This window comes from Camelina sativa, chromosome 8 (assembly GCF_030686135.1).
Source record: "Camelina sativa cultivar CO46 ecotype springtype chromosome 8, ASM3068613v1".
NCBI lineage: Eukaryota > Viridiplantae > Streptophyta > Magnoliopsida > Brassicales > Brassicaceae > Camelina > Camelina sativa.
This window is the reverse complement of record NC_141887.1, coordinates 28608773-28621150: the sequence shown is the minus strand read 5'-3', so window position 1 is coordinate 28621150 and position 12378 is coordinate 28608773. Positions and strand designations below refer to the sequence as shown.

The following is a 12378-nucleotide window of genomic DNA, read 5'->3' as shown; positions in this document are numbered from 1 at the left end:
GATTAGTGGCTGTTAAGTATTGTTCTCTTTGATTTATTAACGTTATAGAGTGTAGATCTTCTTCTTAATTAACAAAAAGCAAATCTCAGTTTTAATTAATCTCAATATCCAAAAAGATGGTTTCGAATCAGCATTTGCGGTTGTTTATACTCTGTTTTTGCCTTGTTAACACCGCTTTTATAGCAGCCACGGAAGATGAAAACAATGAGAGAAAGGTAATAATAATGTAAGACTGAAGAGTGTGTGTTCATGTGTTCTGTGATGAGCAGATCAATGGTTTTAAATTACTAAATCTCTCATGATTTTGTTCTGTTTCTGTCTTCATAGCCTTACATCGTGTACATGGGAGAAGCAACTGAGAATTCTCATGTTGAAGCCGCAGAAAACCATCATAATCTTCTATTGACAGTGATCGGAGAGTAAGAACCAGCTCTTACTCATAGAATAGCCATTGATTTATCTGAATTTTTTATTCGAAGTTGTATACTTCTTTTGCAGCGAGAGCAAAGCAAGAGAAGTTAAAATATATAGCTATGGGAAGAACATCAATGGATTTGCTGCAAGGCTTTACCCTCATGAAGCAGAGAAGCTATCACGTATATAACAAACCTGTAAAATAAAAAATTTGTGTTTAAATGTGATTAGTGATTGTTCTTTTCTTGATTTGTTTCTATGCAGGCGAAGATGGAGTTGTATCGGTGTTCAAGAACACTCAAAGACAGCTTCACACGACAAGATCATGGGACTTTCTAGGGTTTGTTGAGTCTAAATACAAAAGAAGTGTAGCACTAGAGAGTAATATCATTGTGGGAGTTCTTGACACAGGTAAAGTAAACTTAGAACTCAAATCTGAAGATATAGGTAAAACCGGATTTATAATACCTTTTGTTCTTGTGATAAGGGATCGATATTGACTCACCGAGCTTCGATGACAAAGGAGTTGGTCCTCCTCCAGCTAAATGGAAAGGAAAATGTGTAACTGGAAACAACTTCACTCGTTGCAATAAGTACAAATGCTCTGTTTCTCCATCATCCTCTGTTTCTGCAACCTCTCTTTTTCTTTTCTTTAATTTGGGTTTTGGATTACAGTAAAGTGATAGGCGCAAAGTACTTCCACATTGATCAAGAGGGACTTCCTGATGGTAAAGGAGACTCTCCTGCCGATTACGACGGTCATGGAACTCACACATCTTCCACAATTGCCGGCGTTTCAGTCTCCAACGCTAGCCTCTTCGGAATTGCAAACGGAACGGCTCGTGGAGGTGTTCTTTCAGCTCGAATAGCCACTTATAAGGTTTGTTTTTTTTCTGTTCAATTGTTACTCTGTTTCTTGGAACAGAAGGAAGACACGTTATGCTCTGTTTCAAATTAAGGTGTGCTGGGAATCAGGATGTACAGACATGGACATGTTGGCGGCATTCGACGAAGCTATATCTGATGGGGTTGATGTAATATCGATTTCAATCGGAGGATCCTCGCTTCCGTTTTTCGAAGATCCAATTGCGATTGGAGCGTTTCACGCAATGAAAAAAGGGATCTTGACAATGTGTTCTGCAGGCAATAACGGGCCAGGTCTCTTTACGGTTTCCAACCTTGCGCCGTGGGTAATGACTGTCGCGGCCAACTCACTCGACCGGAAGTTTGAAACTGTTGTCAAACTTGGCAATGGTCTCACCGCATCTGTGAGTATATCTCTGTCAAGAACTTAAGTATCATCTTCTTGATCTTGCTTGTATGGCGAGTAAGATAAGAGTTCAAGATCTCTTCTGTAGGGAATCTCTCTAAACGGATTCTCTCCAAGCGAGAAAATGTATCCATTAACAAGCGGTACGCTTGCATCTAACTTATCTGCAGGAGGCTATGGAGAGCCTAGGTAATCAATCTCAATAACAGAACAAAAGCCTAAATCTTTCTCAGATTTCTACAGTCTTTTAAAACGGCTGTGAGTGTTTATACAGTACATGTGAGTCCGGGACATTAGGGGAAGATAAAGTGATGGGAAAGGTAGTTTACTGTGAAGCAGGACGTGAAGAAGGAGGCAATGGTCAAGACCATGTAGTGAGAAGCTTAAAAGGAGCTGGTGTGATCGTTCAACTTCTTGAACCGACTGATATGGCCACTTCAACTGTCATTGCTGGCTCTTATGTCTTCTTTGAAGACGGTACAAAGATCTCTGAATACATCAACTCCACCAAGTAATCAGTCGAACTCGTCTCTCTATGTCTCTCTTCTTACTCCTCTTTTTCGTTGGTGTTGTTCCTCACACATTCAAACTTATCAGAAATCCTCAAGCAGTAATCTTTAAGACAAAAACAACCAAAATGGTAGCTCCTTCAATTGCTTCTTTCTCAGCAAGAGGACCTCAACGAATCAGCCCCAACATTCTCAAGGTATTCTCTTCACCCTTTCTATCTCTTCTGTTCTCAAGGCTTCTCCAAGTGATTTCAATTGATCCCGGTTTTTTCGACAGCCTGACATTTCAGCCCCCGGACTAAACATTCTCGCGGCATACTCGAAGCTAGCATCTGTAACCGGTTATTCAGACGACAATAGAAAAACACTTTTCACCATAATGTCAGGAACATCAATGGCTTGTCCTCACGCAGCAGCTGCAGCTGCTTATGTCAAATCATTCCATCCTGATTGGTCTCCAGCTGCAATCAAATCCGCCCTTATGACTACAGGTAACCTAAATTACCAAACAAAACTTCAGAAAGTTCCAACCTTTACACTCCTCACAAGTCACAAGTCACAACTAACAGAAAGTTCCAACCTTTACACTCAGAACTAACAGAAAGTTCCAATCTTTACACTCGTTACAGCTACTCCAATGAGGATCAAAGGAGACGAAGCAGAATTGAGTTACGGGTCGGGTCAAATAAACCCGAGAAGAGCGATTCACCCGGGTCTAGTCTACGACATCGCAGAGGACGCATACCTAAGATTCCTCTGTAAAGAAGGGTATAACAGCACAACCATCGGACTTTTAATCGCTGGTAAAAAGAACAACACGACGAAGACGGAATACAGATGCGAGAATTACAAACGAGGGTTAGGATCCGACGGGTTAAATTACCCGTCAATGCACAAGCAAGTGAGTTCCACGGATACGAAAGTGTCAGAGGTTTTTTACAGATCAGTTACGAACGTCGGATACGGACCATCGAACTACGTGGCTAAGGTTTGGGCACCGAAAGGTTTGAGAGTTGAGGTTGTGCCTAAGGCTATGAGTTTCGAGAGGCCTGGAGAGAAGAAGAATTTTAAGGTTATGATTGATGGAGTTTGGGATGAGATAATGAGAGGGATTGTGTCTGCTTCTGTGGAATGGGATGATTCGAGAGGCCATCTTGTGAGAAGTCCAATTCTATTGTTCCGATCAGGTAACAATTACAATTAAGAAAGACAAGACCCTTTTTTTTAGATCATTGTTTGTCTTTTAACATTGTTATAGTGTTTTTTTTTTTTTTTAAGTCTAGTGGAGCTGAAACTTGAACTAAAAATAGGTAATAATTTTTGGGAGAATAATAACAACTGTATATATATGTTTATGGAACAAAACTCAAATGTCAAGGACAAAATAAAAAAAACTTGAACTGAATAGGTAGTAAGTTTGATGACCAATCCGGAGTGTTTTCAACAAGTTTGATGGACCAAACAATGTGAAGAAAGAAAAGATTGGAGAAGGGGAATTGAATGACTTACAATTTTATTCATGAACCAAACAATGTGAAGAAGCGAGCCAAACCAATAACAAATAATGTCCCACTCTGTTATCATAATAGCTTAAATGACATGAAGACACTCAAACTCAAAGCCTTCACACTAGCTTAATTGTTTTATATCTTGGTGGCAAAGGAAAGGCCTTCCTTAGCCAAAACATCAAGGCTTTCAACTGAAGGTTGTGCTCGTGCAACCTTAGCAATTGCCTGGTTCTCTTCAGGAGTTCCACCTTCTACAAATGCTCCAACCACTTTCCCTTCTTTAATCCAGTAGCTCCCGAATTTTGGCTTAGGCGATTTCGGGTCATTGTCTCCAAACATTACGGTTTCTCCAACGTTGTCACCGTAGAATTGCCATGAGAGATCAAAAGCTCGAGAGTAGAAGTATGGAAGATAGTCATATTCCGAAATCGAGTTCCCTTCTTCTGCAGCCTTTATTGCCTACAAAATCATATAAATCGATTCAATACAACTCACTCATATTATACTTGAAGACTGGAAGGAGAAACTTTTTGTTATCACTACCTTAACGGCTTGTTCAGCGGATTTGCGAGCATGGTCAACGTGTTCAACGCGTCTCATATCGTTGTAGAGTTTCATTGGGAAGGTGGCTACATCACCAATGGCGTATACATCTGGGACGCTTGTTTTGAAAAACGCATCAGTCTGCAATCAAAGATGAGTTACAATAATTATATACTTCAGATGCTATATATCATGATACTGCAGAATAATGGAGAATGTAGATCACACAAACCTTCAAACCACCCTTCTCCTCTTCAACTTGACCTTTAAAGAGTGATATAATCGGTCTACCACCGACGCCAACGATCACGATATCAGCTTCTAATGTTCTTCCGTCCTTCAATTTCACCTCAGTGACCTGCATCATTAAGCAACAAGCGATACTGTTGAAGCAGTCAAGAGCAAACACTATCAAGTTTGAATAATGATGTTAATTGCTAACCTCTCCATTTGAGTTGGTACTGAAACCAGATGCAACAGTGCCTTTGACAATGTTGATTCCTTTATTGGCGTAGTAACCCTCGTAGAAGGAAGCAATGCCAGCGGTGAAAAGCCGAGGCACTTTTTTCAAAGACAAAACAAAAAGGAAAGATGTTAAGCAAAGAAAGAGCGATGAGAATTCTATGTTAGTGGTTTGGCTTAAAATGTGTTCACTTACTGCACCAAGGTTCTGGATAAACCATGGTAACGTCGAGGTTGTTAGCCTTCAGAGCAGCACTGAGTTCAAGACCAATGTAACCACCACCAACAACCACAGCCTTTCCTTTCGCCTTAACTTCCATTGCATAAGCAAGGTGATCAGCATCTTCTAGTTCTCTTAGGTAGAAAATATTCTTAGCATCTGCACCTGGGACGCCAAAATCTGACAACCTTATGACCTGCACAATTAAACAAATTCTTTAGAACAAGATTCCAAAAAAAGAAAGACTTGGATGGAACATTCCAAAAGGGAGAGTTTGTTGTGCTCACAGAAGAACCAGTTGCAGCTAGCAAAGTTTGGTACTTGAAGACTTGTCCAGTACCACTAACAAGAGTCTTTGCAGCAAGATCCGCTTTGACAATCTCTGTTCCCAAAATCAGCTCAATACCTGCAAAAACATGAGCACGTAGAATATTACACATAAGAGCAAGGACAGAGATTGTGTAATCAAAAGCACACTCCTACCTTTCTCTTTGTACCACATAGGGAACTGTCTCTCTCCTCCACTTCCAGCACAGACATAGAAACCCGGAAGTGTAGCTTTATCTGTGTACCATGAAAACGATAATCTAATTAAAAAAAAACAAAGCACATAATAAAACTAAAACTCAATTGATGTAAATCAACAAAGATGTAGGAACGAATATTAACTGTCGAGATGAATATATCCTTTGCTAAGTGCAGGACGCTCGTATGGAGGCACCTGTGTAACACAAAAATCACCAATATTATAAATCACAAGAATCCGGAAGAAGCTAACCTAAATAAATTCTTTTTTTAGGAAACGTACTTGTTCCTTGGAAATGATGGCAAGTTCACCAGGCTTAACACCTTGTTTAAAAAACTCTCTAGCCGCGTATCCCTGTGAATCAAGAAGACCCCAAAACAACAACAAGAACAAAACTGAATTAAGTAAGACATACTTCCTAGTTCTTAAGTATCAGTTACACTAAAAAAAAAATCTCTAGATCTAGAGACTAGAGATACAATCAGTGAAACTTCTCAAGTGATGATGAGGATTCCAAAAGCGAACTATACAGTAGTAATGATTCGTAAGCGAAGAGATAAAAGCACAATTCCGATAAACTAAAGAACAGAGAGACTTACGGCGGCGACACCACCTCCGACGATCACATACTTGAAGCTCTTCTCTTCAGCCATTGACGCGATCGAATCGTCTCTTTTTTGTTTTTTAATTTAATTTCAGTTTTTGTCTTTTTAGCTTTCCTTTCTCGGATCGGAGGAACGTGATTGGGTCAGGTGGGGGGTTTTTATAGACGGCTTTGTTCTATCTAGAAGGAATCTTTACACGTGACACTGTTTAAGCCGTTAGATTATCCCGCTTCGTGGAGAAACCGAAACCGAAATCGAAATCAAAATCTGCGTCTAATAATATTTGATATTTCTTTGACCAGACCCCAGTCTTACTTACAGCGCGACAGATCTTTGGTCGATGTGAAACGGACAATTCATATTTTAAATTCTGGTACGATCCGGTTTGTTGATACCTTTCATATTTGCCATTTGGAGACTTTTTTTTTTTTAATTTACACAAAGCAAAGAGAAAGAAATCAATATTCTACTTTCTCAGCAGCCCACTAGTCAAATTGACGAATAAAGTAAAATATCTTTGAAGGAGTTGTTTGGTTAATTTTTTTATTTGAACCAATTTCATAATAACTTTTGGACAGTTAAAACAAGAAAACCCCCGATAGGGCAAAAAGAATAGTATGTATGTTATGAAACTAGAAAGTTTAGGGGACGAAATCTCTTGTTCTCATTAATGATAATCGAATGAGGTTACATATATATAGTAGAGTACAAGGGCTAAAGCCCATAAAGTAATAGAGTACATAAGATAGGCCATGGGCCGCGAAGCAATGGCCGATGGACCGTACATGTGCGGACAGTAAATGGGCCGTAAGGCCATGTCCTAACGGACTGTGAGCGGGCCGGTCTATGGAGTCCACAAGTGTTTTACAACACTCCCCTTTGGACGAGATGACCGTGCCATGTTGGATGGGATCGCTGCAATGTGCTTAGGGGATGCTGCCTCATTAAAACCTTACCAGGAAAACCCAATGGGACAAAACCTTGGTGAAGGAAAAAGAGTACAGCACACATTGCTCCCCCTGATCCAAACATCACTCCAAGTCTAGAAGTCTCCGCATTCCAATCTTGTGCGTGAGCTTCCTGAACGTCGATGTCGGCAATGCTTTGGTGAAGAGATCGGCTGAGTTGTCGCAGGATTGTACTTGCACCACTTGAACTTCAGTAAGATGTGCTTCGTCCGATCTCCCTTGATGTAACCTTCCTTGAGTTGTGCGATACAGGCCGAATTGTCCTCATATATGACCGTTGCTTCTTTGCTGTCGTCCATGCCGCTATCCGTCCATATATGTTGAGTCATCGAACAAAACGCACTAAACCTTCTTTGCTATAACCTGCATCAACAATACCAACTAAAACCTTCTTTGTTATAGTTAGTATAATATAAACCCAAATCTTACCTTCCTTGTAGGTAACATAATAAATACTTAATTTTACTCTAGTGCCTTTGGGTTAGTCAAGAACTAATTCTTGCTAGGAGGTTCACGGCAAAATTTATCTCTGGTCTAGTGTGGCTAGCCAAGACATTAACACTCCTATAGCACTGAGGTATGGCATTTTAGGTCCGAGAATTTCTTCATCGGCCTCCTTTGGACCATATACACCCATTTGTTTCAGTCCATAAAGGTATTTGTCTAGCCTTATGCAGTATTTTCTCGAGAACCACTCTTATAATTGAGCTCTATACCCTCTGGTAATCTCATTTCATTTTCCAGTGGACCATGTAAGTATACGGTTTTAACATCCATTAACCGTAAATCCAGTTTTTCTTTTATAGCCAGACTTATTAAAGTCGTTGCATCCATCACAGGGAGTAAGTCTCCTCATAATCTATTCCTGGTCTTTGAGAGAATCCTTGTGCTATAAGCCGTGCTTTATCTCACGCTTTCATTACTCTCATTTCTCTTTCTTACAAAGACCAACTTATGTCCAACTGGTTTATATCAAGTGTTGTCCTTAAGGTCGGACCAAACACATTTCTCTTCTTTAAAGAGTTTAACTCCACGTCAATGGCTTCTTTCTATTTTAGCCAATCTTTACTTTGAGTGCACTCTAATATAGACGTGAGTTTCTGATCCTCATTTACTTCAAGTGCTACCTTGCATGCAATTATTTCATTAATGTCGACATCTTTGCAGTTCCTTTTTATTCTAGACATGATATAGTATATCGAGCTCTTATTATTATTAATACCTTAAGGACCTTGAGGTTTAGCGTCCCAAACCTCATTGTTGGTACCTTAGGATTTGCCGCGGCCATGTCTATACTTTTCCTTAACCTCGGTTTTATTTGCACATTTCTTAGATTTCCGAAGGTTCTTTTCTATGGAACATTTTGGTCTATTTAGACTCTGTAGCAACTTGATTATTGTGTTCCTTTTTGAACATCAATACGTACTGGTGCATTACAAGCTGGTATGTACGATTTCATAATTCTCTTTGGGTCATTAAAGGAATCTTGGCAATTGAATAGCTAGCTTTTGCAAATGTATAATCTCGAGGATCTTGCCAATTTAAGGATGTTTGATTCCATAATATTTCTTTGACCAGCTTGTCTTTCTCTCCACCCTATATAGGGAATTCGGATTCAGCAAACTGACAATCCGTGTATCTGGCCACATATAAATCACCCATAGTTGGCTCAAGATACTTAACAATGGTGGGAGAATCATATCAATATATATTCCCATCCTCATTTGAGGTCCCATCTTTGTTCTCTGTGATGATGCAATATAAACGGCACACCCGTATATTATTTTAGATGGGATATGTCTGGCTTATGACCCGTTATGCATTTGGGAATATTTATACTCACTAGATGGCCTGATGCGTATAAGTTCTATTGCATGTAATATTGTGTGTCCCCAAGCCGACACAAGAAGCTTCGACCTCATGAGTAATGGTCGAGCAATTTATTAAGTGCGTTTAATGAAGGATTCATCTAATCCATTCTCTGTATGTTCATGTGCCACAGGGTGGTCCACACTCCCCCCATGGACATACCATTATTATTAAACGCTTGGGATATAAATTCACCAGCACTATCTAGACTTATAGTCTTAAGTGGAAAATTTCTTTAGTTACATTTGCTGGTGATGGCCTTATAAATGAGTTTCCCTTGTGTACATGCTACACACGTGAGATTGTAGGGATAACTCTTCTCTCTCTTAGGAGTGTGCCCATTTTTATTTAATATCAACATACGCATCATGTTAGAAACACGGATGGCCAATCCGGTCATGCCATAAAGTGGATTGCCAAATTAGTCTTATTTTAATCTTTAGCATGGTAAAAACCAGTGGCTAGTGCAAGGTATAGACTTCTAGGATTCTCTTTAGATCCTTGGGTGATCTTAGTAATATATATAGGAACTCTTGGTTTCCTTCACCCTTAGTTTCAATATGGAAATCATTCAAATGAATGTCCTTAAAGCTCAATAAGCTTCTCTTAGAGCTGGGTGATTATAATGCAACACTTAGTTCAAAATGTGTGCCATAAAATATATGCCTGGCCGTAGCCTTTACTTAGGCTTGCTATACCCGCTTATCTTTGCTAATATTGGCTTTGTGTGGCTTAATCCACTATCCACCACACTTATTTTCTTGTCCTTAACCATTTCCAATAATGGACAAGGATTTATGTTTTAATATATATTAAAGGAAATAAAATAATTGGATTTAAATCAAAATAATAATTCAATCAAATTCAAAAGCATAGAAATTAAAATAATACACCACATGAGTTTAAATATTTTTCTTTAGGCAATCAAAATCTCATAATCCAATTTAGGAGTTCTGCATGTCTTTATCTTATGGTTTTCTATACCATAATTATTATTACAAGTGGACTTGGTCTTATGTTGCGGGTTTAGATAACCCGCGGCCTTTACCCCGACCGCGGCCGAAGCCTAATCGGTTTCTATAGCCTTGACCATCATAATTATGTATTTGGTAAGTCCCACGACCAGGACCACCATGTCCACTTCTTCCTCGGCCACGGCCATACTTGTCTCTATGGACATAGATAGACTCATTAGTCTTTTTGGCTCTTTAGGCTCTTTAGGATTTTTCTTTGTCATGTCAACCTTGTGAGCTTCATTGCACTTTTCATTTACACATCGGTGACAAACCGATTTAGCCTTGATTTGCGGTTTAAAGGACCCACGGCCCCTACCACCGCGGCCACGGCTACTACGGCCGTAACCATAAAAACGGCTTGCCTGGCCCCAACGACCACCACGTCCTCTGCCACCACGGCCATGGCCATAGTGTCTTTTTCTGTGGACGTAGTTGGTCTCCTTGGGCTCTTTTTCCGGTAATGGGGTTGTACCGGGAGGTCTCATAGCACTATTTATCAACAGCTCATTTTCACGGTACTGTTGCTGAAGTACTATATTGGGAGTACTAAAAGTAGACAAAGTCTTCTCTAGTAACTCTCTCTCCGTGACTTCAGTACCACACAACCTTAGGATTGAGACAATCTTAAAAGCTCTGAGTTATACTCATCCATGGATTGGAATTCCTGGATCCTTAGGTTTTTCGAATTGAGCCTTTGGTAGGAGCACCATCTATTGGTGTCCATATTGTTTTTCAACTCTGTCCAAAGGTCAATAAGATTCTCAATGGTATGGTACTTGGTCCTTGAGACTCTCAGCAAGGTGATGGTGTGTATGCAAAATTGCCTTACATTTATTCTTTTAGTGCAACCATTATCATCCTTAAGACACTCACATAGGTACTTTGATTTTACAAAACATGCACCCTATTATATCATGCGGTTTTTAAGACCGAACAATGTAATTTATTTGGATCATGCCATGCGGTGTTTAAGACCGAACCATGGAATCATTTTAGTCTTAGGTCATGCGGTATTTGAGACCGAAACATGCCTTGCCTTTACTTATAATTTCGAACTTAGGTCATGCGGTATTTGAGACCGAAACATGCCTTTATTCTACTCAATTTCGTGGCTTAATATGCATGAACAACAAAACTAGATAGGAACTAGCATGCATGCAATAATTTCCTTTTTCTAGATAAGATTTCCTTTTCTTAAGTTTTCCTTTTCAGTTTTGGATTAAGACAAGTTTTAGGAAATATTTTATTTAAATTTTAGGATAATTACCAAATTAAATTTGGAAGTTATCCTGATAGTTCTAGCAACCTAGAACAGATCTATGATTTTCGAATTTCATAGTTTTAGGATCCGCAATTTTTTCTTAATTACAAGAACAGTTTTATGTTTATAATTGATCCTATATTGTTTCTATGGAAATTCCGAATTCAACAGTCCTAAACAAGTCTATCCAATTTGATATTAATGTTCATGCAACTCTAACAATTTATGCAATTATTGGTTCTTTAATATCCTATGCATAATCCGATTTCATTATGATGCATGAACAACCAAGTTTTAAATATCCTAGAACAATTAGATCAATATTTATCTTATGAGTCTAACAATTTAGTTCTAGGTTTTTATGCAACAATCAATCAAGCAAGCATAGACAATTAATCAATCAATCGGATTTTAAGCTTGATATATCTTGGTGCAATTCACAAACAATCTAACAGCCCTATGCATCCGATTTTAAAGTTTTACAGGAATAAGACTCTTAAGATTTGTTTGTTGTGTACTTGGATGTTTTAGGGTTCCATAGGTTTTATGTATTGAATTCGATTCATAGGTTCTAAGAGAGTTTTAGATCTTAATTACCTTTCACCAATTAGGGTCTGACTGGTTTTGATCTGGGAGCTAAAGACCTCAGATTTCACTCACGAACCTCGATCAGAACCGCTATCAACCCAATCCTCGTACCACTCTCGAACTGCTCTCGGACTGCTCTCGGACAGATCCTCGTACCGCCTACGTACCGCTCTCGGCCGGAACCGTGAACTGCTATCGTCAGGAACCGCGAACTGCGAACGTCAGGAACCGCGAACTGCGAACGTCAGGAACCGCGAACCGCGAGCGTCAGGAACCGCGAACCGCGAACGTCAGGAACCGCGAACCGCGAACGTCAGGAACCGCGAACCGCGAACGATGATGGATTCCGAACAAGGAGTAATCACCGAGAGTTTTGGATTATCACCGAGAGATCTCCGAGTTTGCCCCGGAACTTGCCGCGTACTGGATCCAAAACGGACGGAAGCTGATCGCCGGAACTTGCCGCGTACTGGATCTTCGAACATGAACTTACCCCGGACTGGCCGCGTACACGGACGGAAGATGATCGCCAAATTTGGGCGGCGGTTTTTAGGGTTTTAGGGTAAGAGATAGAGGCGGCGGCCGATTAGGGTTTTAGGGTTTTAGGGAGGAGAGAAAC

General features: G+C 39.8%; 2 protein-coding genes and 1 long non-coding RNA gene across 3 annotated transcripts; 1 reads left to right on the top strand and 2 right to left on the bottom strand.

Annotated features, from left to right (window-relative positions):
- The first annotated feature begins 4 nt into the window (after positions 1-4).
- On the top strand, positions 5-3558 carry LOC104708762 (subtilisin-like protease SBT4.15). The gene is made up of 12 exons (XM_087460837.1): positions 5-215; positions 328-419; positions 499-596; positions 679-825; positions 902-1007; positions 1090-1294; positions 1374-1682; positions 1773-1873; positions 1959-2195; positions 2282-2390; positions 2471-2684; positions 2823-3558. Exons 1-12 carry the CDS (start codon positions 117-119, stop codon positions 3395-3397), a joined length of 2292 nt encoding a protein of 763 aa, XP_087316963.1. The 5' UTR covers positions 5-116; the 3' UTR covers positions 3398-3558.
- LOC147940569 (uncharacterized) lies at positions 206-3382 on the bottom strand. Its single transcript, XR_015563480.1, has 3 exons — positions 2774-3382; positions 883-2689; positions 206-609 (listed from the first exon to the last, which is right to left on the bottom strand). It is a non-coding gene; the product is annotated as an uncharacterized LOC147940569 (long non-coding RNA).
- A 131-nt stretch (positions 3559-3689) lies between the features above and the next one.
- On the bottom strand, positions 3690-6263 carry LOC104708760 (monodehydroascorbate reductase 2-like). The gene is made up of 10 exons (XM_010425383.3): positions 6052-6263; positions 5735-5806; positions 5596-5647; positions 5410-5490; positions 5214-5332; positions 4903-5122; positions 4687-4805; positions 4477-4602; positions 4245-4385; positions 3690-4160 (listed from the first exon to the last, which is right to left on the bottom strand). Exons 1-10 carry the CDS (start codon positions 6103-6105, stop codon positions 3837-3839), a joined length of 1308 nt encoding a protein of 435 aa, XP_010423685.1. The 5' UTR covers positions 6106-6263; the 3' UTR covers positions 3690-3836.
- Positions 6264-12378: the final 6115 nt, after the last annotated feature.

Coding starts and splice junctions, on each gene's coding strand:
- LOC104708762 (XM_087460837.1), top strand. CDS start 117: ATGGTTTCGAATCAGCATTTGCGGTTGTTTATACTCTGTTTTTGCCTT. Junction 1,874..1,958: donor GGAGGCTATGGAGAGCCTAG/GTAATCAATCTC, acceptor GTGTTTATACAG/TACATGTGAGTCCGGGACAT. Junction 2,196..2,281: donor GAATACATCAACTCCACCAA/GTAATCAGTCGA, acceptor CAAACTTATCAG/AAATCCTCAAGCAGTAATCT.
- LOC104708760 (XM_010425383.3), bottom strand. CDS start 6,105: ATGGCTGAAGAGAAGAGCTTCAAGTATGTGATCGTCGGAGGTGGTGTC. Junction 5,648..5,734: donor CCATCATTTCCAAGGAACAA/GTACGTTTCCTA, acceptor TGTGTTACACAG/GTGCCTCCATACGAGCGTCC. Junction 4,161..4,244: donor CCGCTGAACAAGCCGTTAAG/GTAGTGATAACA, acceptor ATGATTTTGTAG/GCAATAAAGGCTGCAGAAGA.